This window comes from Salvia hispanica, chromosome 2 (assembly GCF_023119035.1).
Source record: "Salvia hispanica cultivar TCC Black 2014 chromosome 2, UniMelb_Shisp_WGS_1.0, whole genome shotgun sequence".
Classification (NCBI taxonomy): domain Eukaryota; kingdom Viridiplantae; phylum Streptophyta; class Magnoliopsida; order Lamiales; family Lamiaceae; genus Salvia; species Salvia hispanica.
This window is the reverse complement of record NC_062966.1, coordinates 23,668,738-23,687,791: the sequence shown is the minus strand read 5'-3', so window position 1 is coordinate 23,687,791 and position 19,054 is coordinate 23,668,738. Positions and strand designations below refer to the sequence as shown.

The 19,054-nt window shown below is 34.4% G+C and overlaps 1 protein-coding gene across 2 annotated transcripts; it reads right to left on the bottom strand.

Annotated features, from left to right (window-relative positions):
• Positions 1 to 264: 264 nt before the first annotated feature.
• LOC125204966 (putative late blight resistance protein homolog R1B-16) lies at positions 265 to 4,166 on the bottom strand. 2 transcript variants are annotated; one of them, XM_048103739.1, is made up of 4 exons: positions 3,784 to 3,903; positions 3,681 to 3,691; positions 1,404 to 3,586; positions 265 to 647 (listed from the first exon to the last, which is right to left on the bottom strand). In XM_048103739.1, the coding sequence occupies exon 3, from the start codon at positions 3,546 to 3,548 to the stop codon at positions 1,416 to 1,418; it is 2,133 nt and encodes a 710-aa protein (XP_047959696.1). In that variant the 5' UTR covers positions 3,549 to 3,586; positions 3,681 to 3,691; positions 3,784 to 3,903; the 3' UTR covers positions 265 to 647; positions 1,404 to 1,415. The 2 variants fall into 2 exon arrangements, with proteins under 2 accessions (XP_047959696.1, XP_047959695.1); XM_048103738.1 differs by having other exon boundaries at positions 1,404 to 3,691; positions 3,784 to 4,166.
• Between the last annotated feature and the right edge of the window lie 14,888 nt (positions 4,167 to 19,054).

Below are 19,054 nucleotides of genomic sequence, written 5' to 3'. Positions count from 1 at the left end.
AACTTTCACATATGTCTTATTATCATCAAATTGAAATATTGAACCACGAAATTAAATATCCCTGTGTACAGAATACTACTCCCTCCGTCCTGGCTAAGATGACACATTGATTAGCCGGCACGGGATTTTAGGAGTTATTGGTTAAAGTGTTTAATTGGAGAGAGAGAAGGTGAGTGTAAGTATTAAAGTAGAGAGATAAAGAAAGATGAATATTTTAATAGGAGTGAGAAAAAGTGGTTGAGTGTATTAATTGGAGAGAGAAAGTTACCAAAAAGGGAAATGTATCATTTTAGTTGGGACAAACTAAAAAGGAAAACGTGTCATCTTAAACGGGACGGGGGGAGTATGTCTTTAACTAATGTTCATAACTAATTTTGGTTGGTTGTTGGTAGATTATTCGATACTTGGCTAATGACACCAAGATCGACAAGAAATCAAAGAATTCAAAATGGGAAACACCAATAAAATTCCTGATGCGACGCATCTCCTATTCCGGATCCGACCACGAAACTGACGAAATAAAACGGTTGCTCAGGTGTGGATCCGCCCACTCCTCTCAAACCCCACGGTTCGAGTGGCTGACTCCATCATGGTTGTGGTCGCGATCCTGATCGCCACCATGGCGTTCCAAGCCGCCGTCAGCCAACCTATGACAAAAAAAAAATAGTGACAATTGAAAGGTTAGATTAATTAAAAGATGTTCTATTTTGACACCTACCGACCTATGACAAAAGGTTCAAATCAAATTTATTTTGCATTCATCATAATGTTCAACATGAAATAGAGAGAATCATAGAAACAAGAATGAAAATGGCAACCTTTGTGATCGGTTGCAATTGAAGCAATCACAATTAAAGCGAAAATGATATTTTGCAGAAAATATAGGACTCGATTACATCTTCAGCATCGTAAGCCGCTTCAGCAACGTGAACGCGATAAAATTAGCCAAAACGATATTTTGCAATAGTACATTCTTGAATAAATTACGCTTGAAACACCACCAACACACTATCTCAATATCAACACATTAAGAGTAACATTTTGAAAGGGCAAAGTCACATAATAACAATAACTTGCATAAAAACTCTCAATCTTCAAATGACTTGGATGGTAAAAAAGACAACGGCAAATAAATTTACGAAATGATAAGCATAGAAACACAACTTGGATCATCTCCTTTTGTCAGACTCGCACCTTCTCCAAATACAAGCATCTTCATCTTTAAAAAAGAGCAACCGATTTCCCTCATGATGAAAAATGAACAAAAATTTACTCTAAACAAGTTAGTTAATTATGCTAATTGATTAACAAAAAACCTTTTTTACCACACCCATTTCATCATAATCCTGGTATATTAAGGTAAAAAAGCATAATACAATAATTATTAAGTAAAACAGTGTTACCTTAAAAATTCTTCATTCCACAACAATGATTCGAAGGTCTTGATTGCCGAGTTCTTGTTGCTCCTCCTTTATTGTTTGAGCTGAAGCCACCGCTGAATCACTACAATATAACAACTTAATTGAGTGAAGTGTTGGTATGTCTCCTATGCATGAAGGAATCTCCCTCAAACTTTCCATCCAGCGAAGATGAAGGTGCTCAAGGCGTGGAAAGTGGGTGTTGTCTGTGATCCAACACTCTAGATAACAAGCCTCAATCAGCAAGATCTTGAGATTCAAGAATTGGTCTTCGGTTGTTTCCCACTCAGACCCAATGAAGGAATTGTTTTTCAGCTTGAGAACTTGAAGATGGGGCAATGAACCTATTTTTGTGCTCATGTCTTCCCAAGCAAGCTGTGTACATTCTAATGTCAACTTCTTGAGGGAATGCGGGAAGCTGACTTGTCGTGAAGAACCACGAAACCGTAAAGTTTGGAGTTTGTGGAGGCAACAGAGATTGTTGAGACGATAATAATCTTCTTCTCCGGAGGTGTCTACTTCTCTATCATAGCATAGCTTCAATTTTTTGATATTGGGGATTCTTTTAAGCACCCCCTCCCCAAACTTGAGATTGCTAACCACACAAAGTGTCTGAAGGTCTTTCAACACCATATCCTTTTCGTCATTGAAACGATCAGGGAGACAATATGCGCCAATAAGTGTCCCCCCATTATAAATTATGAAATGCCTAAGTTGAGGCAACTTCCAAATCTCGCAAACGTAATCCTCATGGTCATTTTGTATAACCAGTGTCTGTAAATTCCAATGAAAGTAGACCGAAGAAGGTAAAGAATGACCACGAACTTCCATAATAAGAAGACGCAAGTTAACAAGCCCATGGAGAATCTCCTCACAATAATCATGACTATCTTCTTCCTCTGAGTAATCCTCTAGAACCATTATCCTCAACAATCTAAAATTATATGAGAAACTGTCTGGAAATTCCCCGACAAGCATCCGGACAAGTGATGCAGATTCCAAGGATTGAATGAGTGGAGTTGGATATTCATCTTTCTTTAACCTGCTTACGATATGGCGTTGAGAATTTACAGCCTGTGGAAAGCTCCGATCTCCCAACACAAATAAAAACTTCAATTTTTGAGCTTCTCTCAAACATAGATCCCTCAACAGATCATGCATCTTGAATGATTCCAGTTTCCCACCATGCCTGCGCTTTTCAACTATAAGGAGATTCCTTTCAACAAGTTCTTCTAAATATTCTTGTGCTATCTCTTCCGAACACTTCCCCTTAATTGGTTTTACATATCCCGCAGCAACAAAACATAGGATGAGTGAACTGACGAATATCTCAACATCCTCACCATACATCCCCATAAAGAGAAAACATGGTTTCAAATGAACCGGCAACTTATTATAACTCATGTATAATACTTGCAAGCAACTCTGGTTATCATCCGAATTGACAATTGAACTTATATTCTTTTCAAACAATCCCCAACTTTCTTTTGTTCGTTCAGACTTTGATAAGAGCCCCCCTATCACAACAATTGACAATGGAAGTCCCTTACAACCTTCCACAATCTTTTTCCCAACATCCTCCAACTCAAGAGGACAAGCTTCTTCCCCAAACACAGTTTTGCAAAACAGATTCCAACAAGCATCCTCATCCAAAAATTTCAGATCTAGACCATTGGAGTAGTTAAATTGAGATACCAAGTTTGATAGCCTTGTTGTCACTACTATCCTACTCCCATTTTTACTATCCGGGAAGAATCTCCTAACTCGATTCCATGCCTCTATGTTCCACATATCATCCATTACAATAAAATACTTCCTTCCTATCAAATATTTGTACAAATGATCTCCTAACTCATCTTCACTCAAATCTTTCTTATCGTTCTCCCTATCCCTCTTGTCCACTTGATCAAGAACTTGTCTAAGAATTTCTCGTGCATTATACTCTTGAGAAATTACAGACCACGCACAAACAGCAAAAGATTCCTGGACAAGTGGACTTACAAAGATATTCCGAGCAAGAGTGGTCTTGCCTATCCCACCCATTCCAACGATCGGGATAATTTGGCGAGGGGGTCCTCCTCCGGTGATCTTGTCCAGCATCCGATCCAAGACATCATCAAAACCAATCATGGTTACATTCTTAGCAGTGGAAGTAGATCTAGACGAGCCTGCAGGAGTAACAGATTTCATGATGTGAGGCTGATCTTGGACTACCATCTTCTCATCAATCTCAATGTTGATCAAATTCATGCTTTCTATCACCTTCTGCAGACCTGTTGAATACAAATGACTTTATTAGAAAATTGTGGCAACTTGAAAACCAAAACAATGATTTATGTATAAGGCTTCAGGCAATCAACAAGACCTTGATAGAATTCAGGTGAGCTTATGTGTTGTACATCAATTTCTGACTGAGCATGAATTTGATCGACAATATAGGACTCGATCACATCTTCAGCAGCGTAAGCTGCTTCAGCAATGCGACTCTCCCAGATATCTTCCTCTTCGGTGTAACCAACATGGGGAGAATAGCTTTCAAGAAAATGTTGCAGGGATGTAACCGCTTCAATGAGAGATTCAAGCTGTTTTTGGTGGATAGAAATTGGAGGGTTTGGATGTGTTTGAATTTGATCTATAATATTCATCACAGAAACAAGTGCTCCATATGCAGCCATTTCACTCAATCTCAATTCACAGACAGAGACTAGCAATGTGAAGAAGAAAGACTGTTTTAATTTGCAATGGAAAGAATAAAAAAAATCTAGCTAGTTTTTGATGAATAGTATTGTGGATTAGTCTTACTTACATTTTTTTGTTTAATAACCGCTTGACAGATTATATAATTAAAAATTGGGGAGTGTCATGGATTTCCAATAATTGAGGCAAGTTGAGTATACAATAAGAACCAAGCCCCTCCAACTCATATTTTATTGAGCTTAAAAAATTAAAAAGAGACCTACTGAAATTATACTATATAGGGGCCATGTGACAGGAAAACAACACTCGTAGATGCCAATGCATTTAAATAATATAATCAACGTTGTTAAGTTCAGACATCACGCAGAAAAGTTGACTAATTATTATCTTGGCATAAAAAAGGTTCACTTACAATAAATAACTAACATGTTACATACTATTCTATATTTTCATACATGTGATGTGATGCTTGATTGCTTGTTCAAATATGGAACCATAATAATTGATTTTTTTTTTAATTTAGTTTTTCCCATTAAAAATAGTAGTTAATTTCTAGTTTTAGTATAGTAATTTTTTTAGGACGTCATTCTCCATTTAACAATATTCTAATATTTTTTTCTTTTATATCTCTCTTATTTTTATCAATTATTCCATTTTAAAAATCTCTATTTTATGGGATGGAAAGAGGACTGAGAGAAAACGGCCCAATAAGAATCAAAAGATAAATACGTTAATGGGCTAGAGTACATAAATATCCACAAAATAAAATAATACAAATGTATATTCCCTTTTGCATATTTTAGAAATAAATTATACCCACTTACAAAATGCATAATAATCTTCGCGATCTCATTTTCTTAGTCAAATACTACTAACGACTAGGGGTTGGGGATATGGATATCGGGCATTGGGTTTATCCGTACCCGACCCGATATCCGTCGGGTATTAGATACCCAATATCCACTTTTATGAAATTGAGTGTGAGATTGGATATTAAAATTTAAGATAAATCAGGTATTGGGTAACCCGAATGGTACTGGATATTACCCGAATATCCAATTTATTATTTAAAGCAATTTTTAAATTAAGTTTAGCCATTCTGAGGTTCAAGAGTTAGGCTAATTTATTTACTAATTACAATTTACTAGGTTAACTTTCTCTAAACTTTATATGAATAAGTCAATCTCTCTTATTTTAGGTCACGGCTTATCCAAACTCTCAAGTTTTACGTATTGCATAACCAACTAATGTGATTTTTATATTTTTGTTAATTATTTTGACTTTTGAATTATATTATTAGTTGCTTCTATTGTTTAGTTAAATACGTAATTTTTACTATTTTACTTACATATTGCATAACCAGTCCCCATAAATATAATCATATACTCCCCATGTCCCATTAGAAATGAAACGTTTTCCTTTTTAGTTTGTCACATTAAAAATGAAACGTTTCCTAAAATGGAAACATCTCTATCTCTACTTTTTCATCTCTTTTATTTTGCTCTCTCTTCATTAACTCACAAAACAACACTACATAAAAACCGGTGTCAATTCCCAAATGTTGCATATTTAATGGGACGGAGGGAGTACTTTAAAATAAAAGCAACTCATTTTTTTATAGTTTTATACTACAAAATTAATGCAACATAAAAAATATTAGTCAATTTAAATATTTCTATATGTATATTATTATATAAATTTTGAATTTTTTTTATTAGTTATTAACACATGTAAAGAGTCGGGTATTTGGATACCCGATACGTTGGATATGGATATCCGGAGCGGGTATTGGAATACCCAAAAATATATCGGATCAGGTTTTGGATAGACATTTAGATGATTTTTGGGTTTGGGTACCCGGTTTTTTCGTGGTCGGGTATCCACGGATACCCGTATTCCCACCCTCGTATTCCCACCCTCTACTAATTTCATTTGGAATCTCATCAAACAGTTCATCTTCGTCAAATAAAAAGATTGGCCTTTGAGATGTCTCTGGTTTTATTTCGGTGTTCAATATAAAATTAACTGAATTCCACTCGCTGAATATATTATATCTGAATTTCCGTGCTTTAATTGAAGAGAGAAACACAAACTATGGTCTATGTACATATATGCTGCAAATTATAGTTCATATTTTGTTTATGAAATTCCAAATTAGAAAAAAGAATTTACTCTTGTCGTGGCTTAAAGATGTATCACTTTTTCTTATAGTTTGTCTAATTAAAAATGTCATATTTTTATTTAAAAAAAAATTTCTCTCTCAAATTAATATAAAAATCATAATTTTACCTGTGCACTTAATACACAAAATAAAATTTTCTAAAATTTCATGTCATTTCACAAGCGTGACATCTATTGTGGGACGAAGAAAGTAATAAACATAAAGGCAATTAAAGCGAAAACGATACATTCTTCTATAAAGTTTATTCTTAAAACAACAGCAACACTACATCTCAATCTCAACATATTATTCTTCTAAAAGACAACGGCAAATAAATTACAAAATGATAGAGTAGATACGCAACTTGGATCATCTCCTTTTCTTAGACTTGCACCTTCTCCTATGAAAAAAAAGCAACCAATTTTCTTCATGATGAAAAATGAACAAAAACTGATTAAAACATGAATTTCAGGGTACTTAATTAATATGCATCTATTTAGATAATTAATAATGCATCAAAATTCGATGGGTTTTTAAGTATTAAAGGATAAATTGTTTACGAAACAAAAAGCCTAATAAAATAGTAATCATTAAAGAAAAGAAGGTTGAACTGTTACGTCACAAATTATATCAAAGGTTTTAATTGATTTGAAGAACTGAAAATGATTCTTTTTTATCACTGACCTTTAATAAACAGCTTACCAGTGATGTCAATTTAGCCCGCAATCTGTGGGCCGATCCGAATAGCCTGCCAAATTTACAGGGTTAGAACTGAAAATTTCTAGCCCGATAAAATTACAGTCCGATTAGCCCGCACCCGATTAACCCGTAACCCGTTAGGGCTAGACCCGAAAACCCGATGGGCTGGCCCCAAAACCAGATACAATTTCTATTATTCTATTTGTTTTACTCTAATTCGACACTTCATTGGTTATTTTATAATATAGATTACTAAAAAAATAACTTTCAATTTTATATATTAAATTTTTATTAACATATATCAAATTCACTAAAAAATATATTTAAATTTCTAAAACATATTTTAAAATTTGTTGATGTTTATGTTTTATTTTGCATAAATCACAAAGATTAGTATTTGATCATGTTTATGTTTGAGTTTAAGCATATATCTCAAATTTATCATAATTAAATATTTTACATATTATAAATATAACTAATTTTCACCATTATTTATTGAATTGAACGCATGTTAATTTTATCGGTAGCAACCCGATTAGCCCGTTGGGCTAGCCCGAAACCCGAGCTTTTAGGGTTAGGGTTGAACTTTTATAACCCGAAAAATTCACAGCCCGATTAGCCCGCATCCGATTGACCTGCAACCCGAATAGGATTGGCCCGAAACCCGATGGGCTGGCCCGATTGACATCCCTACAGCTTACAATTACGCAATTTATTGAGTGGGCCGCATGTAAAAGCCCATGGAATTCTCAGATTGCTGTTTTCGTCTATTCAGCCCAAACGGCATTGGATTTAGCCCAAAATCAACAAATTGTGTGTCAAACTATTGATAATTGTGTATTTTAGAAGCAATTCATATTTACTAGTACTAAGATAAATGAACAGTTGAGAACATGTGTATGTTTATCAATTTCTATAATCATAATTTTACTCAAACATTGACATGACGTGCTATTTTCCTCCAAAAAAGAAATTGTGTTATAATACTAATAATATTTTATTTTACTTTTATGTTTTATAAATAATTATATGAAAACAATTAATTAAATGGATAGAATTAGGATGTAATTGATATAATTACTACATGCTAAGAATAAAATCGTTAAATTGAAAAGTTTGGGATAAATTGACAAAATCATTAATCGGAAGATTCGAACATTAACCAAACAATTAAAGTGACATTTACCAACCTATGACAAAAGATTCAAATAAATTTATTTGTCGTTTCATTGGACCTAGCAAAGAATATGGATGTATCAATTTTCATACTTAGAAAAACGGAAAAAATGGAATATAACTTTATTTTGTTAAACTTCAGTTCATCATAATACTAAACATGAAAAGAGAGGGAATCGTAAAAACAAGAATGACAATGGCAACCTTTGTGATCGGTTGCAATGGAAAGAAGTATATATATATGATAAATAAACACATTAATTCTTCTATAAGAATAAAGAAGTTTCAGCTTGAAAACACCACTAACACAAATTCTCAATCTCAAAGGGCAAAGTCACAAAATCATTTACTTAGTTGCAGAAATCTGAATCTAGAAATGAATACAATACTTGGAGTCTTGGATGGTAAAGAGTAAAGACAATAGTAATTAAGTTAAAAAAAGATAACAAACAAACACAACTTGGATCATCTCCATTTTGTAGACTTGCATCAGACATGATCAATTTCTGCAAACATATATTGGTAGTTATCTAAAAATTGGGTAGCCAAGTTGAGCAACCAATATGTTTCTACAATAAGGAAGGAAATTTATGATCATAAGGGATTAGAGAAAAATGTAATAAACATGTAATTAGTTAACAGAAGGGTTGTGTATGATAAGGTTAATTTCATGTATTGGTTATGGGTTAAATTCAACGAATTTCTAGGTCTAACACAACTTTTAAGTTAGGTGTGTAGAAGAAATCGCCAGATCCAGGAAGGAAGGAAGAAAATCACCTGGTGAAGGAGTTTGGCGAGAAAGTGAGCAGAAAAGGAAAAAAATTGCCAGGCAGAGGAGATTGCTAGATGGAGGGCAAAGAAGGAAATTCAAGAAGATTCTAGAAGATCACCTCCACGTCTATAAATAAAGTGCACGCAACACACATGGATCATCATCTCTCTCACATTTTGCTCTTAGCTCACTTTCACACACCTCTACACACACCTGGAGATATAGGAGATTCATGGGGTTGGGGTTCGTCTTTTGATTTGCTTTGGTGTACCACCGTCTCCACGTGAGGCGAAAAAATAATTTACTGATTTTGCTTTAATTTCTGCTCTGAATTTCTCCGAGTCTTCGTTGTTCGAAGCTCGGCGTTTATGTTGTTGTTGAATCCTCGTTGAATTCTGAATCATTTGGCTATGGAAGTTTATTTTCTGTTTCCGTTCTATATTTGTGATGAATATTGCTTTACTTTGGTTGCTTTTCGCACTTGATTTGTTTTGTTGAAGTTGGATTGTGTTGGAATTGTAGTTGATCGGATGAATCTGGTTAGATCGGAGTAATCGGAGATGAGAATTGTTGTGGTTTGTTGTGGATGGCTTGGATCCAGAGCGGATGAAGCATCCGATGTTAGATCTGTTGAATTCTGCATGGTTATTGGGTTTTAGTTACCACCTTTAGTTTACTTCATCTAGCTATTGTAGATCTGAGCATTTTCCAGTGATCTATGTTTTTCCGACGTTCGAATCACCATGTTCTGTTTCAATCTAGGTTGTTGCTCTGTTTTATTCATGTTTATGCTTGAATTGGTTGAAGATATGAAGATGGATGTTAGTTAAATTCATAGTTAGTTATTTGCAACTTTTCATTCGTACCTTTGCTGTTTTTGGAAATGGTCCCCACGGTCTGTTCTTCGTCTGTCTAGTCATTTTAGGAAAGTTATTCACTAGGTAAATTTCGTCGCTAAGGTGTTACTCTGTTTAAATCTCTGTTTTCATCACACTTGTTTTCGTTATGTTTTCCTAGGTCTAGTTGTTAGAATAGATCATTTGCACTTCCCGAGTCTAGTAGTTAAGTTCTCAACCCAAGTTTGCGTGGCAGCAGCCAAATCAGTCCAAAGTCTTCTTAACTCTCAATCGCGTCCTATCTGTCTCTGTGGGTTCGACCCTTGCTTCTCTATGCTAGTTACAGTGTAGTGGGTTGAGGTATTATTTTCTTTGACAGCGGGCTGAAGGGTGAGTCCAACGACCGTGATATTCTATTTATTGAGTTCCTAGATCTCGCAGTCTAGTAAACAGCCGTTTCATAAAAAAGAACATCAAAAATTGGATACATTATTAACAACCTAAAAAGATGCATATTATTTAAGTACCCTGAAATTCATGTTTTAATCAATTCTTGTTCATTTTTAATTACTAACACTTGCTCATCATGAAGGAAATTGGTTGCCCTTTTTTTAAAGATGAAGATGCTTGTAGTAGGAGAAGGTGCAAATCGAAGTTGTGTTTGTTCGCTATCAATTTTGTAATTTATTTGCCATTGTGTTTTATCATCCAAGTCATTTGAAGATTGAGAATATTATTTCTGCAAGTTAATGTTATTATACACTGTTACTTATAATATGTTGAGATTGGGATTTTGTGTTGGTTGTGTTTTAAGCATAAACTTTATAGAAGAATTTAAATGAATTTCCAATAATTGAGGCAAGTTGAGTATAAAATAATCTTTGAATAAGAATGAATTAATCAGCTCCTTCAAAAAAGATAATGTAAATTACTTAGACGGCTTTAATGAATTTTGTTTCTCGTGCCATTTTAATAATCCGAAAATACCAGAAATTATGCAAAAACTAATGTTGTTAAAATTTGTTAACATCAAAGTATTGTGTTTTGTATAAGGGTTAGTGGCCCTGTGAAAGAAAAATAACCCACATGCATTTAAATCATTGATTAAATGAAACTAATCAAGGTTGTTAAGTTTAAACATGTCATAAGAAAGGTTTATTTACTAATAATAAACTGACAGGTTACATATCTACATTTTAAACTCATGTGATGCTTGTTCAAATATCCAAAGCCAGCTAGCCATTTTATAATAAATAAGAAATACTCGTGCATTGTATGTGACATTAAAATTTGAACCAAAACATTATGAATTAATTAACTTTGTCACATAATGCAAATACTCTATTAGTTTTCTTGGGATAGACTTTGTGTCTTTCACGTAAAATTCACTTGCGATCGTTGTTAAATGCTTTAGATTTGTGAAGATCCGATCGTCTTCACGTTCCTCGGAAACTCTTGGATCAGGTTTGGAACGTGTAGATCTGTTGTTGGTTGTTATAGATTTTTGATGGTTTAGATCATATACATTTCTTGAAGATTAATCTTACTTTGTTCAAATTTTACATTTTTTTTTTGTCTAACTACCAATTGACATATTAGAACAATCCAAAATTGGGGTGTCATGAATTTCCAATAATTGAGGCAAGTTGAGTACATATATATACTAAAGTATCGCTTTTACACTAAGAATAAATTAATTAGCACCCTTTAAAAAAGAGAATGTTAATTAATTGGACGGCTTTATTGAATTATTGTGACAAGCTTTCATATTAGGTGGATGTTGTGACACTTTTAACCAATTACTGATAATGAATACTATAATTACAGTTTTTGGCACCATTAATTAGTACAAGAAGACCACATCTAAAAGATTAGGTTATAAAGGAAAATACTGGATTTTGTTCTTAATTTTAAAATAAATTATGATAAATAATTAAACACATTCTTCTATAAGAAAAAAGAAGTTTCAGCTTGAAAACACCACCAACACGAATTCTCAATCTCAAAGTCACAAAATCATATAGTACTTCGTTGCAGAAATGTTCTCAATCTAGAAATGAATACAATACTTGGAGTCTTGGATGGTAAAGAGAATAGTAATTAAGTTAAAAATTAAAAGATAGTAAACAAACACAACTTGGAATCTTGGATCATATCTATTTTTGTAGACTTGCATCTTCTCCTATATATTATACGCAGACACGATCAATTTCTGCAAAGAAGATATATTGGTAAAAGTTATTTAAAAATTGGTTAGCCAACCAATATGCTTCTACAATGTGGTCGGTGTTGTTATGATTTCAAATGAATAAGGAAGGAAATTTATGATCATAAAGGATTAGAGAAAAATGTAATAAACATGTTAAACAAAAAAAATATGTAATAAACATGAATTTCTAGGGGTAATTAATGTGCATGTGAATCCAAAATTTATGTGAAGTGAGGACTATGATTAAGTTTAAAAAGCTTGATAATTCAAAATAATCATCAAGGAAAGAAGGTTGAGTTGTTACCTCACTAAAACTTCTTGATTGTGATTTGAAGGCCTTGATTGCCGAGATCCTGTTGCTCCTCCTTTATTATTTAAGTTGAATCCACCATAGAACGACTGTAACGTTCCAACGTAATTGTGTGAAGTGTTGGTATGTCTCCGATGCATGAAGGAATCTCTCTTAACCTTGGTAGATAACAAAGATGAAGGTGCTCAAGGCGTGGAAAGTGGGTGCTGTCTGTGATCCAACACTCTACATCACATAGCTCAATCAGCAAGAACTTGAGATTCGAGAATTGGTCTTCCAATGCTTCCCACTCAGACCCAACAAATGAATCTTCTTGCAGCATGAGAACTTGAAGAAGGGGCAACACACCTATTTTTGCTTCAAGTCTTCCCAAGGAAGAAAGGTTCCACATAGTATCAACGTCTTGAGGGAATGCGGGAAGCTGACTTGCCGTACCATATGGCTGGACTGTGAATAACACCTCAGATCTAGAAATTCAAGTTTGTGGAGGCAACAAACATTGCTGAGCCGGTAGTAGTCTTCTTCTTCTTCTACTAACGAGTCTTCATAGCGTAGCCCCAATAGTTTGATACTACCTCCGTCCCCCAAAATTTGCTACACTTTGACCCGATACGAGTTTTAAGAAATGTAATGGAAATTGAGTTGAAAAAGTTAGTGGGTTGTGGGTTCTACTTTTAAAGTATTAGTTTTATAATAAAATGTGAGTAGGAATGAGTTAGTGGAATATGGGGTCCACTACCAAAAATGGTAAAAGTAAAGTGTATCAAATTTTCAGGGACGGACCGAAATGGTAATATGTATCAAATTTTCAGGGACAGAGGTAGTATTAGGGATTCTTTTGAGCACCCCTTCCCCAAACTTGAGATTGGTCATGGAAAAAGTGTGTCTAGGTTTTCCAACACCATATCTTCTTAATCAATGAAAGAATCGGGGAGACAATATGCACCATCGAGTGACCCTCCAAGGGCTGTGGCATTCCAAAGTTGAGGCATCTTCCAAATCTCGCAAATAAAATTCATACCGGCATTAGTTATAATCAGTGTCTGTAAATTCCAGAGCAAATAGACCGAAGAAGGTAATTGAAGCAGCTTCTGAACATCGATACAAAGAAAGCACAAGTTAACTAGCCCACGGGGACTCTCTTCTTCGTCGTAGTATTTCTCTAAATTAACTAACCTCAACAATCTAAAACTATATGATAAACTCTTTGGATAATCCCCTAATAAAGACCGGAGAAGGTAATTGAAGCAGCTTCAATTCGACAACTTTCTGAAAAGAAATTGATCATAGCTGTAAAGTCTTGATTCACTTTTTATGCCATCAATAATTTTAATTTAAAACATAAATAAAATAACTAAGGTATATGGTATTACAAAATATTCTAGACAATATAAACAATTTTAAATAATATAAAAAAAGTACATAAAACCACACTTACAAATAATATTTCCATAATGCCATTTAATTGAATAAAAATAAATATTTTTTGCATTTTCAAAATAATAAAAAAATAAATAGCCATACCTTTCAACCCAATATTTGTTTGTCTGATGAAGTGGCATGAAATCATAAAACCAATAATTGAATATTTTACCCTTTTGAATTTGCTTTTTGTCTGTCAAGTATGACTGTTAAGTTTCCGTTTTCATCTCATTTTCTCGGGTGAAATAGATTCAATTTTGCATTTGATCAAACAATTCATTTACACTTTTTTGTGGTAATTTGTTAATCACAAAACGATGTAAGCTCAAATTATGGATTTTGTATCTTAGAACGCAACACAATAAACTATTTAAATAGGTAAAAAATAAATAATTTGTCATAGAAATGTTACAAGTTACAGTTTGTAATAGAAATCCTACAAGGATTAGTCATAGAAACTATTTTCATAAGCAAATTAAATAAATAACTGGGCCTCGTATGTAAGCCAAACCAATTGAGGCCCGTTTCATACTATGGGCAATTGAAATTATTATCATACGAAACATGTCGCATATAAAATATTTTTATTTTATATGTAAAACCAACTAATGCTATTGAGAACTTTCACACGCTCTAATACAAATATGTGTGAAAATAAAATACTACTAAAATATGTTATGAAATTAATTAAGGACAAATTGCTGAAAAAATCATTAAGATTGTGGCCGAATTTGGAGAAGTACGCGTAGACTTTCGAATTCAAATACTTCCCTGCGTCCCCTATTAGGAGTCACTATTGACCGAGTACGGACTTTAAGAAATGTAAAGAAAAGTTGGCTGAAAAAGGTAATGGAATGTGAGACCCATTTTTTATATTGATTTTATAATAAAATGTGAGTGAATTGAGTTAGTGGAATATGAAACCTACTTACTATTTATGGTAAAAATAAAGTGTGACTCTTAATTGGGAACGGACCGAAATGGAAAAGTGTGACTCTTAATGAGGGACGGAGGGAGTATAAAACAAGAGCAAAGTGAGATTGAATATTGTCTGTGATGCAAAATTAAACCTATCTCGACAAACTACTAGCTAGCTACTCTTGAATCTTTCAAAAATTGACATGTTATTAGGGTTGACTTGACCCTTTATGTAATTAAGTAAAGAAGTCGTTTTAGGAGTTAGCACCTAAAATGATGTTTTTTCCATTTCATTTTGATCATTTCACTAGGGGCAAATTTTTTAAAAAATCATGAATTTTTGTCCGTTCCCCAACCTTAAAGTCCAGTCATAAAAATCATGATTTTAACATTAAAATTGGACTATTACAAAAAAGAGTAAACGCCAAATGTAGTCCCTAACATATGGTCGTTTTATCAATTTGGTCATTAACATTATCTTTTTGATTATTTGGTCCCTCACAAATGAACTCGGCCCAAAATCAGTCCTAAATTGACAAAACCGTTAAAAATAACGGTAAAAGTAACGGTCAAACAGGTGTTTAGCTGATTTTGACCAAATTAAATTACTAATTGTAATTAGTTACACCTAATTAAAGTTCTTAAATTAAAAAATTAAACCCTCTCCCTCTTCTTCAAATCCCACCCACGGTGACCTTCCCCTCCTCAACTTCGTCGGCCACGACGCCACCGACGCATTCGTCGCCCACCACCCCGGCTATACCTGGTCCCACCTCGCCCCCTTCCACAACCACCTCCACCTCCAAAACTACGACGTTTCCGAAGTCTCCAAGGACTACCGCAAACTCGTCCACGAAATCACCAAATTAGGGCTCTTCGACAAGAAAGGCAACAACATCATCTTCTCCATCACCTCCATTGCAACGCTCTTCTCCCTCCACCTCTACGGCGTCGTTTTCTGTGACGGCGCATTCCTCCACGCCCTCTGCGGCGGCGGGTGGTGCGCCACAGCCGATTTTTGTTAATCGTGGTTGATTTGCAGGTACCCGGCGTTTCCTTTACAACACCTATAAATACCCCAAACTCCATCGCCAAAAAACATCCGCTCACAAAATATCTTCTTTTCTAATTCAATCAATTACAGTGTATCTTAATTTTTTCCCCAAATTTCGCATCTCACAAATTCATCAATGGAGAAATTCGAGCAAGAGTTTTCAACCACTTCGATTCAGACAGCGGCGGTAGAATAAGCCCGGAGAAGCTGCAGCAATGCGTTGCCTCGATCAGCGGTGACATGGTAGCGGCTGAGGCGGAGGTGGTGGTGGCGCTGACGGATTCAGAGGGGGACGGGCTGTTGAGTTTGGAGGATTTCGTGAAGGTAGTGGAGGGGGCGGGAGAGGAGGAGAAGCAGAGCGATTTGAAGGCGGCGTTCGAACTCTACGCGCCGGAGGGAAGCGCGTGCATTACTCCATAGAGCTTGAAGAGAATGCTGTATATTGGGGTGGAGAAGAAGCATTCACGACTGCAGTATGATCGCCCCTTTTTATCTTAATGGCGATGGAGCTAGTGATTAATTTTGATGAGTTTAAGATTATGATGTAGTGTTGTTGATACATCTCAGATTATGTAGGTTTTAATTTTTACTTTAAATTATTTTAGAATAATAATTTTTACATTTGAAATAAATAAAAAATCTGATAAAAATATTTAATTTGGTGAAAATCGGCTAGACACCTGTTTGACCGTTAGTTTTAACGGTTCTGTCAGTTTATGACCGATTTCGGTCCGAGTTCATTTGTGAGGGACCAAATAATCAAGAAGATAATGTTTAGGACCAAAATGATAAAACGATCATATGTTAGGGACCACTTTTGGCCTATACTCTACAAAAAATTCCTATTTACAAAATGTCGTCTTTAATTAATACTCCATTCGTTCGTAATTAAATTCTGATTTTTCCTTTTTCGTCCGTCCGCCAATGAATGTCTTATTTCACTTTTACTATATTTGGTAGGTGAACCCCTCGTTTCACTTCCAAGTGCTTGGAAGATCTGGCTGAGTAGGAGTATATTAATAATTTTATGCAAAATATTCAAAAGATCTTCCATTTTCATTTATGGTTAATATATATAATTGATTTATGATTTTAGATTAGCATCATATTATATAATTATGATGTTTTTTTCAAAAAATTATTATAATTATGTTTGAGAAAAATGAATTGGAAGAATAAGGAATTTGGAAAAATATAAATAGATAGAAATAGTTAGGATAGAAATAATTAAAATTAATTCAGATATAGGTTGATCGTAGACAGTGGATCTTGGGCCTGGGCTAGCTGAGTTTTTATTGGGCCTGGGTTGAGTTAATTAGGAAATCGTCTAATAGAAGCTTTTTTCAATTGATGAGTCCAGTTTAAGCCCGCTTTGTTTCGATATTGGGCCAACGAACCTAGTCGAACTGGGCTTAGCCAACCGATCCACTCGATAAGTCTATCGGTTCTTGAATAGTTATTTATCTCTCCTTCAGTTGTTAATCGATGAAAACTTGTTAGATATATATAGATCAAAATTTAGTTTATTTTGCCTATCTCGATTGGCCCATATCATGGACTCCAAGAATATAATATCAAGGTCTATGAAAGGATGGGGAGTTTTGCACGCGTGTCGTGGGTGTGTGTCCCTTAGAGCATCCACAATGGAGGCTAGCGGATAGGCTAGCCGATCGCGGGCGCTAGCCGACCGCTGGCCGATTCGCTAGCCTCCATTGCGGTAATTTAGGCTAGCCGATCGGCGAGTTCTAGCCGATTTGCGGGCGCTAGCCGACCACTGGCCGATCCCGCTAGCCGCCATAATAGGCTCAATTTCGGCTAGCCGGTTGTATTTTTGTGCATTTTTTTTATTTATTGCATTTTTTAATGTATTTTTTTAATTTTTTTATTGCATTTTTAATGTATTTTTTTATGAATTTTTTTAGGATGTACCTTTTTTAATTTATATAAAGTTATTGTATTTTTATTGCATTTTTTAATGTATTTTTTAAAAAAATTAGTGAGGAGTAGAGTGCGGCGGGGGCTCGTGTGTGGAAGCTCGGTTTTTTTTAATTATGTAATTTTTTTAATTAATGTACTTTTTTAAAAATGAAATTAATGAATTTTTCTGTATATGTGTCGTAAATTTAATTCTGTATTTTGTGTTTAATTCCGTAAATTTAGTTGTTTTTTTAATAGTGCTGATGATGTGGCTAGCCTGTGGCTAGCCTATTGCTTGTCCAGTTGCTGTTAAATTTAATTCCGTAAATTAATATGTCTCGTAAATTTAATTCCGTAATTTATCGTAAATGTAGTTGTTTTTAAATTATTTTTTTTATTGAAGAGAGATTTGAAGATTGAAGACTACAAATCGAGAGATTGGAGTCTCTAATCCATAGAATCATTCCACAGGAGTATTTATTTGCTTTCTTTGATGTATTTGATTGAATCCATTGTTTTGGTTTTCATGAAGAACATGAGTAGCTAATTTTATTGTGGAGTTTTGGTGAAGACTACAATGGATGTTTGTGATTAATTCAAGGACTTCTTTTTATTGCTTAGCTCTTGTGATTTCTTTGTTCATTCTTGTGTCTTTTCAATTCAATTGCTTAGCTACCAATTGAGTTTGTTTACCTTTATAGTTGTAATCGAGAGATACCTATCTAGGTTTGATAAAAGAGTGAGCATCACTTTGATAATCTACACTCGAGAGAGGGGAACCTTAGTGAGGACTTGGGTCTTTTGTTCTATGGAGTTAATCTAAACTTATTAGAATGAGACTTCAATATTAAGGGTTAATCAACGGGGTGAGTACACTCGCGAGGGGGCTCAACCTAGACTAGCGACTTTCCTAGTAATCCTAGAGACATAAAATGGGTAATCGAAGTTGTTGAATCAATCACAATACAATTCCATTGTAGTTGGATCCAAAACTCTACTCTCCTCTTTGTGGTATCTTTTTGCTTGTGTTTATTTCCTCTTGTCACTTTTAATTTCTTTTTCATTGTTATATGCTTATAGTAGTATTAGAACAAAACCATTTCTCTTGAATTGTCTAGATAGTAATCGAAATTTATTCATGGTACTTGAGTTGATACAATATTGTCTCTGTGGGATACGATACCCTTGCTTGCTAATTGCTACACTAGCCCCGTACACTTGCGGGTATTATTTGTGTTAAAATAAGTTGAGTCAAGTTTTTGGCGCCGTTGCCGGGGATAATTTTGTGTCAATATAGCTTAATATCGTGATAATAATAGAGATTACTAATCTAGATTTTATTTGATTTATTTTTATTTTTATTTTTGAGTTCTCTAATCTTTGTGTTTCCTTGGGCAGGTTGTATGCACACGCGTTCTAAAGGTCCACCTTTAGAGCCAATCGATCTTGAGATCGAAACATTCAA

Bases quoted from the DNA above. Each gene is read 5' to 3' on its own strand.
- LOC125204966 (XM_048103738.1), bottom strand. From the start codon at position 4,093: ATGGCTGCATATGGAGCACTTGTTTCTGTGATGAATATTATAGATCAA. The intron at 3,692-3,783 runs GTCTTGTTGATT...TGTATTCAACAG, and splicing joins CTCACCTGAATTCTATCAAG to GTCTGCAGAAGGTGATAGAA.